The sequence below is a fragment of the Vipera ursinii genome (assembly GCF_947247035.1).
Source record: "Vipera ursinii genome assembly, chromosome: 13".
NCBI lineage: Eukaryota > Metazoa > Chordata > Lepidosauria > Squamata > Viperidae > Vipera > Vipera ursinii.
In genome coordinates this window covers 19,665,557-19,674,083 of record NC_139526.1, presented here as the reverse complement: position 1 = coordinate 19,674,083, position 8,527 = coordinate 19,665,557, and the positions used below count along the sequence as shown (strand labels likewise).

General features: G+C 50.6%; 1 protein-coding gene across 3 annotated transcripts; it reads left to right on the top strand.

Annotated features, from left to right (window-relative positions):
* The first annotated feature begins 701 nt into the window (after positions 1-701).
* On the top strand, positions 702-8,200 carry DNAJA3 (DnaJ heat shock protein family (Hsp40) member A3). 3 transcript variants are annotated; one of them, XM_083372561.1, is made up of 13 exons: positions 702-1,018; positions 1,311-1,447; positions 2,628-2,711; positions 2,809-3,015; positions 3,815-3,967; positions 4,194-4,277; positions 4,817-4,964; positions 5,185-5,249; positions 5,345-5,473; positions 5,890-6,005; positions 6,198-6,295; positions 7,293-7,411; positions 7,931-8,200. In XM_083372561.1, the coding sequence occupies exons 1-12, from the start codon at positions 841-843 to the stop codon at positions 7,394-7,396; spliced, it is 1,503 nt and encodes a 500-aa protein (XP_083228687.1). In that variant the 5' UTR covers positions 702-840; the 3' UTR covers positions 7,397-7,411; positions 7,931-8,200. The 3 variants fall into 3 exon arrangements, with proteins under 3 accessions (XP_083228687.1, XP_083228688.1, XP_083228689.1); XM_083372562.1 differs by lacking the exon at positions 7,293-7,411 and having other exon boundaries at positions 705-1,018; XM_083372563.1 differs by lacking the exon at positions 4,194-4,277 and having other exon boundaries at positions 707-1,018.
* The last annotated feature ends 327 nt before the right edge of the window (positions 8,201-8,527 follow it).

Here is an 8,527-nt window from a genome sequence, read left to right as displayed (position 1 = left end):
ACAGCCGCTCCCCCCTCCAGACCAGCTCTCAGCCGATTGATGACTGGGTTCTGGGACGCTTTCATTGGCTCTCAGTCGGCTATTTCAGCGGCCCCGGAGAGACCGATGCCCGTGCGGCCGAAGACTCCAGGGCGGCCTCTCATTGGCTGAATGATCGCGTCTGCCCGCTCTCGTCTGAAAGGGCGCCTTGGAGCCCAGGAGGGCCCCCCTAAGATGCCTTCCTCGCCACTTTCTACGTGCCGGCCACAGGAATGGGTTTCCCCCGCTAGGCTCTGTCCCCAGCTGGCCTTTCCGGTCTCCCGATGGTGCCCCTTCCCCACTATAGCTCAGTCCAGAGCGTCGTAGCATCGCGCTCGAGAAGCGGGATTTCCACGCTCCAGCAGGGCCCGAAGGAGAGAAGCTTCGACCTGTCCGGCTCCTAGTCTCGGGCGTGCCCTCCGCTTGGACCGGCGGCGCGCTCTCTCTCTCCAACCGAGCTTAAGGCAAATGGTCTCGCTCCGGGCTCCCGCGGACACGGGCGCGCCCGGCTAAGGCCCTGCTCCGCTTCGCGGGACTTTCACGCCTGCTCGGGGAGGGCCAGGCAGGGGCTCAGAGCCCGCATCCAGACGGTCGCGACGGACACGCGCTCTTGGCCCTCGAGACGAGAAGCCCATCCCCGCGCCTAGACCGAGGGCGGGCGGTGCTAAGACCCGGGAGCAGCCCGAGCTTCGCGTCGGCGGGGTTGACCTCTAAGAAAGGTCGCCTACGCCGTCCCCTACCACGGAACTGTGCGCTTGCGCACTCGGGCTCCCGGCTCGCCGGGCTGAGGAGCGCAGGCGCAGTGCGGCTCAGCGACCCAAAATGGCAGCCGGGTGCATCTCGCGCTGGCTGGCGGAGACGGCAACCGCTGCCGGGAGCTGCCGGACGGGCGGCGGAGAGCCGCGGCGCCTGGCGCTGGTGTTCCGTCTGGCCCGCTGGCGGAACGTAGCCCCCGTCGCCTCTCGCGTGGCTATGGCACCGCGGATGGGAAACCGCTTCGGTAAGAGGCCCGGGAACGACAAGCGCGCCTCTGAGAACCAGCAGAGCGCTGCCTCTTCCCCCTCCCTTGCCGGTCTGGCAGGGTGGTGCTCGACCCCGGAGAGAGGCCTCCGGAGGAGTCGGCCGATTATCCTTGTCCGCGCGCGGGCCTCTTTCCCGGAGAGCGGAGAAATGCAGCCGGCGGGGGGGGATCCGATCTGCGGCGGGGTCGCCCGTCCCGGCTGCCTCTGCGCCTCCGCCACCCTTCCCTCGAGGCCGGGAGACGCCTTGACCCTCTGTTTCGCTTCGCGCAGGAATCCGACCGCTTCCCCTCGTCTGGGCAGCCTCGATTCACAGCAGCTCCTCGACCAGCAGCAAAGAGGATTATTACCAGATACTGGGAGTGTCTCGCAGCGCCAACCAGAAGGAGATCAAGAAGGCCTATTACCAGGCACGGCCTCTTCTCACAGGGGATGCCGGTGTCTTGCCATAAAGGGGCAAATAGTACTGGCTGGGCTGGATGCCACGCATGTAATGCCCTCACCTAGCCAGCTTGCATATGAGTCTTTTTCCTCTCCAACTTTAGAACTGGCAATGACATTGTGTCTTCCACCTTCTCAATCCTGCCCCAATGCATTTGGGGTAGTAATTGCTTAAAATCTGTTTTCCTTTATATTTCTGTTCACTCCATGTACTCAAAAGCAAAGGATTGCTAAAATAAACAGCAACCTCTCGTGACAGATGTCATCATAAGACTAGACTACTGCTTGGGGAATCCATTCTGTAATATTAGATTATTCTAACATTCCCAGACCGATTTCTAAGTATTTCATTCTGACAGTTATACTAAAAGCAGAGTCTCAGAATCCAATCCTTATATTTGGTATCTCATGTTAATAATGAAGATTAGGTAACTACGCTCTTCTCATTGGAGAAATCCAGCATCTCCAGTAGAACTGCATCTTGCTCTGCACCTCTTTAACGGCACCTCTTTTTTCTTCTCCATTAATACATCTTTGGATTGTATTATACCCCTTTAGGGGTGTTATACTGGTGATCCCTAATAGGCGAGGACAAAAAAAACCCTGAAAGCTTTGGGGAGCTTTTAAAGCAGACTAACAAAAGGATGGGAGAGAAAACCTAAGGGTAGCCACTGCTGATGGCTGCTTGGAATTCCCAATGTGAGAGGCGGTTGGTGGAGGGGGCTGACCTTGCATGTGGACATAATCCCCAGAACATTTCACTACCTCCTTGTGAGCAAACTGCTGGAATAGGAAGAGCTGTAGGTCTGATCCAGCAAGGCTGCTGTTGTGTTCTGTGGCTACTGAAGGCCACCCCGTTCCTTTAAATCCTCTTTTCTTTAATTCAGCTTTTTCAAGACCATTACTTCTAATGGTGTTTCTGATGGTGTGCTCAGTATACATGATTATGATCTGTGGTACAAATGGAATAATTTTTTTCTTACCTAAAATATTATATAGGCAAAAAACCACAGGAGACATATAAAAACTATTTTAACAGTTCAATATAGCTGATTTAAAATTTGTTGCATGAATTCTCAACACACAAACACAGGAATGGCAATCTTTTGTCTATGATTTTTACTTTTGTGTTTTTGTTTCTTTGTTTAGCTTGCCAAGAAGTATCATCCTGACACTAATAAGGATGACCCCAAAGCAAAGGAGAAGTTTTCTCAATTGGCCGAGGCCTATGAGGTAGCATGCTTACTCTCACTTTTAGGCTCCATGACTTGGGAACCGGGGCTCCACCAATGTGGCCCCCTGGATGACTGAGCCCTTGTATCATTGGCAGGTCTTGGGAGATGAAGTAAAGCGGAAACAGTATGACACTTACGGCACAGCGGACTTTGGTTTTGGCTCTGGCTCAGCAGGTTCCGGGCAGCAGTACAGGCACGCTGGCCCAACTATTGACCCTGAGGAGCTGTTCAGGAAGATCTTTGGGGAGTTCTCGCAGTCCCCTTTTGGAGACTTTAGCACCATCTTTGACCAGCCCCAGGAGGTAAAGATGAATTGCAGCCCAGATCACTGGTGTGCAGTCCCTTGGGACTTTTACTACTCCTGTTTTAACATCTGCATAAGAAATCTGATGCAAATGATGAATCTTTAGTAAGTACTAGATATTCAGAATTAGCAGATAAATTCACTCCTCAGTGATTACTCATATTAAGGTTTTGCTGTATTTTAAGGGAGAAAAAAGGTGCATTTAACAATTACAGATTTTCCCCAAATTCATGGGCAAATTCATTGCTTTTATTCAAATTCAGTAGTTTATCCTTTTGATATTTAGATTTTAAGTGGAAACAATAATACAGAAATATATTAAGAAAGATGGGCTTCCGAGAGAAAATAATATGAAGAAGTAGATTACAAATTTGATTTTTGGCTCATTTTGATTAGCAAATTTGATTTGTATTATGTTGGTCTTTTTTGGTTTGTTGGTTTCCTTTGATACCAAAAGTGTTGACTTCTGGTGATTGCCTGCAGTTTTCTTGGCAAGATTTTCAGAAGGGGTTTGCCCTTGCCTCCTTCCTAGGGCTGAGAAAGAAGGGCTGGCTGAAAGTCACCAGCTGTTTTTGTGCCTAAGGCAGGACTGCAACTTAAATCCCCCAGTTTCCAGCTCATAATTAAGGCACTAATTATGCACCAAATGGCCCTCTCACTGATCACGCATGGAGTTAATTTTCTGAAAGGCGCCATAGTTCTTTTTCTCAATCTCGATGGGTTTCTATGCCCCCTTTTGTTGTGTACGACATGCAGAATGTTGCCTTGGAACACGCTCTGGATTTTCTTCTCTGTAGTACATTATGGATCTGACCTTCAGCCAGGCGGCCAAGGGCGTCAACAAGGAGATCGTGGTGCAGATCAATGACACCTGCCAGCGTTGTGAGGGCAGAGGGCATGAACCGGGCACCAGAGTAGTGCACTGCTCCTACTGCAATGGAACTGGCACAGTAAGTGCAGGGCAGGGCAGGTATGAGCAAGCTTTGGTGCAGGGTCCTGGGCATCTCCGTGCTTTAGAAGAAGAAAGCCAATTCCTTGATTCAGATGGTTATGGGGCTTGATGTGACGTGCTGACCGGGGTCCAACTTAAATCAACACATCTCCTGTTCTCCCCACAATCCACAAGGGTTTGAAGTCTTCATTAAGGCTTTACAAGCCCCTAATATTATTCCCCAGGGCTCACCTCACACGGAAACAAACACAAAACCCAGAGAGTCTAAGCCCCGAACAACCTCAAGTCCGAGGGCAAAGAAGAAATCCGTAAGTCCGCACACCAGGTCTGATGTCTAAATACAAGTCCAAAGTCCGAGCAAAATACTTGAAATCAAAGTCCAAGTCCGAAATCTGAGATGCAAAATCTAATCACAGAGTCAAGGCAACGTCTGGAAGCAGGAGGAGTCATGAAGACAAAACACACCCACAGCAGAAAATGCTTTGATCCACATGCTGGGCTAAGTAGCTGCCAGCCAGTGTAGCTATTAGGAAGGGCGAGGCTGCCTCCTTGCAAATAGCCTCCCAACCTCTCTTGATCCCTGCCTGCTCTGGGATCCAGCAGAGGAATCAGTTGCATTCCTTCTCCACCCCACACTTCTGACTGAGTCCCTGAGCCCTCCAAATGCAGCTCTCCCTTCTTCTTCAGCCAGACACTCATCCGGTTGTCGTCCCCCCCCCGGCCCTTTCACTCCCTGCTTGGAGACTTTGGCGGGGCTCCTTGTCATCTGAGCATGTCGGGAGGCCATTGCAACACAGAAATGAAATTTCCTGACATTTCACCTTTCCTTGTGTCTTCTTTTGGATAGGAGACAATAAACACGGGTCCCTTTGTGATGCGTTCGACATGTCGGCGGTGCGGTGGGCGAGGCTCAGTTGTAACTAACCCATGCGTGATTTGTCGTGGCTCTGGCCAAACCAAGCAGAAGAAGACAGTGATGGTCCCAGTCCCAGCAGGTATGTTTGTACCCAGTGCTCCTAGGGCAGAATAACGGCTACTGTTCTGAAGTGAAACAGCCGGGATGAAACTCAGTCCTTGCAGAAATCAGAGACAGGCTGTTCCAAACAGAACACGATCCTAAAGTCTTCAGCCTCCAAATCAGAGTTGCCACGAGAGAGGAAGAGAAAGTGAAGCGCTGGGCAAAATGTAACCGCGAGTGCCTTTATTTGGCTTTAGGTGTGGAGGACGGGCAGACCGTTCGGATGCCTGTTGGAAGGAAAGAAATTTTCATTACCTTCAGGGTGCGTACTGACCTGCAGCTTTGCCATGTCATGTCATGCTTAAAACCAGTTGGCCACCTGTACTTGCTGAGTCCTTGAACTATCCCTGGTTCCAGGTTCAAAAAAGCCCCGTGTTCCGGAGAGATGGTGCTGATATCCACTCTGACGTCTTCATCTCCATAGCACAAGCTGTTCTTGGAGGGACAGCGAGGTCGCCCGGCCTCTATGAGACAATCAACGTTATGGTACGTCCCTCGCCACATGTGCAGAACAAGTGAATCGGCTCATCTGTCCTGAGATTACAGACCCACGAAAACATGAAGGGGATGTTACCCTTTTGCAAAGAAAACCACATGTATTTCCTATGGAAGGGCTCTGTGGTTTTGCATGGAAAGGATCAGATTGGCGCTTCTGTTCTGCAGCGGCTGCGGTCATTTGCTGCTCCGCTGGTATTTTCACTTTCCCTCATTTTGCTTCAGGAGAAAATGGGCATTTTCTGTGATGTTCTGTTGTGAAATCAGCCCCGCCCTCTTAGAACATTCACTCCCATGAGTGCATTGGTAACAGCGAATGGTTCTCACATTTATGAGACACAGTAGGAGTTCAGAAGCATTGAGTGAAAAACATCTGAAAAGCTTTAATCTTCTCTGTCCTTTCCTAGATCCCCCCTGGCATCCAGGCTGACCAGAAGATTCGGATGAGTGGAAAGGGGATTCCCAGGGTGAACAGCTACGGTTATGGAGACCACTACATTCATATCAAGGTCAAAGTTCCCAAGTAAGTGAGAAGGCTGGGCATTTTGGAGGCACAGGGTAGAAGAGGTAATTGGTAGCATGAAGAGGGGCCTTTGAGGCAGGGGGAAGGGTCAGCCTGTTGCTTTTGCAAGATCTCCGTGCCCAGAGAGTCTGGCTTTCCTCCAGAGCCCTCCGTTGACCTGCCTTATTGCACCGTCTTTCTTCCCTCCTGCAGGAGGCTGACTGATCGCCAGCGAGCCCTGATGTTGAGCTATGCAGAAGATGAAACGGACGTAGAAGGGTCTGTGAATGGCATCGCCAGCACAACCACTGGTGAGCTGTGCAGCTGTCAGATCTTGGCTGCACCTCGGGGCTGGCAGGTCATCTTTGGTTATAGTTGAACTGCTGGCTCTGTTTGGTGGTGTAACCTATGGCCTTGGATGATGTCGACCACAGTGGAATTACAAACGTCTACTCAGACGGTGTCACCATTTTTCCTTAGGCAGGAAAAGGCTATTATTACGCGTGTTTGCCTAATGGGGTTACCCACTGTGCTTTGCTCAATTTTCTGGGCTTCCACTGTACACTGAACTTTACTGACTTCTGAAGCTGAATTAGTGCAGTAGATGAGTTGGCAGCATGGCCGGCTGATGGCTTGGCAGTGGGAACAAATCCCCCAATTGAAAGCAGTTTTTGGCCTTCCTGTAGAGCTTTCCTTGCCCTGTGGTGACCTTCAAGATGCAATTGACTTCCATTTCATGAGCATTCTTGTCTTTCCACCGATTCAGGGCTCGTGTTGTTTGCTCACCAAGACATTCAGAGCACTTTAGCAAGTCTACAAGGGAGAGGGGGGTGCTTTCCCTTAATATGAGGATGTTCTCTGTAACATTGACGTGTGCTAGAACGCATACCTTGTATTGAAATGAAGGACTCATGGTTTTGCAATCAGTGAACGAATAGAGAGGATAAAGGATAAGCGATAGAAATAAAGCTGTAGTGAGAAGACAGCCAAAATAGTTGCTGTGTGCAGGGAATGTCATATAGCACAACAGGAGCAATCTAGGCGAAAGAGAAGACCCCAGAAAGTGCTACAGGGATGTTCCGCCAAAGACAAGTTTAGGTGAAAAGAGTTTGTCCCATTTCCCTGTCATTTGAACTTTCCTCAGGTCCTGGGCAAAGATGGCCTGAGAAAGGGGAAACTGGCAACTTTTCAGCTTCATCAGCACACACACACACACCTGGCCGCTCCTGAGGCTGGGAAATTGCCCTAGGTGGACAGGGATCCTTCTCACAATGTGTATTGACCAAGCTCTCTGCTATTTGTGTCTAGGTGGCAGGGGCACGACTAGATCAGGGGCAGGCGAGGAGAGGCCTGAGGCAGGGGACGGCACAGAGGGATTCCTAGCTAAACTTAAGAAAATGTTTAGCTTCTGATTAACTGCACCAGAGGTAGGAAGCCTCTTGTGATCTTACCATGCACAGGTCTCTTGTGTTCGCCGTTTGCAGAAACAGTGGAGGGAGGGAGGATGAAGCTGTAGGAAGACCTCTTGGGAGCTGACATACTCATTGCTGATGGCTGGACAGAGACCCTATTGCCTCTGGGTCCTTTCTTGCAAACCCCCTCCCCCCCAGCTGCTTCACCTTACTTCCAGGGGCTCCCAGCATTCATAGGGCAGCAGCTGCACAGAAAAACAAATATAAGAACCAGAGGAGCGGGCATTAGTAGCTGCAGTTTTCATCCCTTGGTATTATACAAAAGACTCCAGGTATCATTGCAGAAGAGCTTGTATTTAGCTAAACATTCTCAGTTCTGGCATCTGTGAGCCTCCCTAAATCATTGCAGCAGATCTGGAGCCTTAAAAGTGACTATTGGGGCTGGGGGCACCAGAGTCCTGGCTTGGCTATTGAGAGATCTAGATCTGTCCACGGTCTTTGTGAAGGTCACAGGTGTCTTTCTTTTGGCTCTAGGTAAACGTTCCACTGGAAACTAGATGATGGGGCGGTAGGAGTCTGGCAGCTTTGGAACCGAAGATGGACACACGTTGAAGGTGCATTGACACATTGGTGGCTCCAATTGAAGGAAGGAAGCCTCCCCTCTAGACGTCAGATTGCGGCGTTGTCAACTGGGGGAGTTGTGAAAGGTTGTTGGCTTTCCTGGACTTGTTTCTCTCTGAATGGAGCAGACTGTTGGGGGGTGGTTGGGCCTGAGGAGCAAAAATAAAGTGTACCTTGTGCTGAGTGCAGTCTCATCCTGAGGTTTGAACAAATTCCCCAGAGAGCTTCCAAGGTCACATTTGGCCTCACACTCCCTGGGCAATGAGGCCATGCTGCTTTGCTCCAGAATAGTCTCGGCCACGAACTGGGCAGGAGGAGTCTCTTGGAGATGAGGGCAACATAAGAGATCACCCTGATTCTGCTTCCATTATGCTTTATCCCGGCTGGAGAAAAGAGTTGCTAAAAAGCAGAAAAGTAAGTGACAGGGCGCACATTTTGCCCTTAGCCTGTGGGAACACAAAGGCAGGGGCAGCTGGCAACCTCCAGGGGAGACCAGAAGGGCGGCTGGCC

Coding starts and splice junctions, on each gene's coding strand:
- DNAJA3 (XM_083372561.1), top strand. CDS start 841: ATGGCAGCCGGGTGCATCTCGCGCTGGCTGGCGGAGACGGCAACCGCT. Junction 3,968..4,193: donor ACTGCAATGGAACTGGCACA/GTAAGTGCAGGG, acceptor ATTATTCCCCAG/GGCTCACCTCACACGGAAAC. Junction 6,296..7,292: donor CATCGCCAGCACAACCACTG/GTGAGCTGTGCA, acceptor ATTTGTGTCTAG/GTGGCAGGGGCACGACTAGA.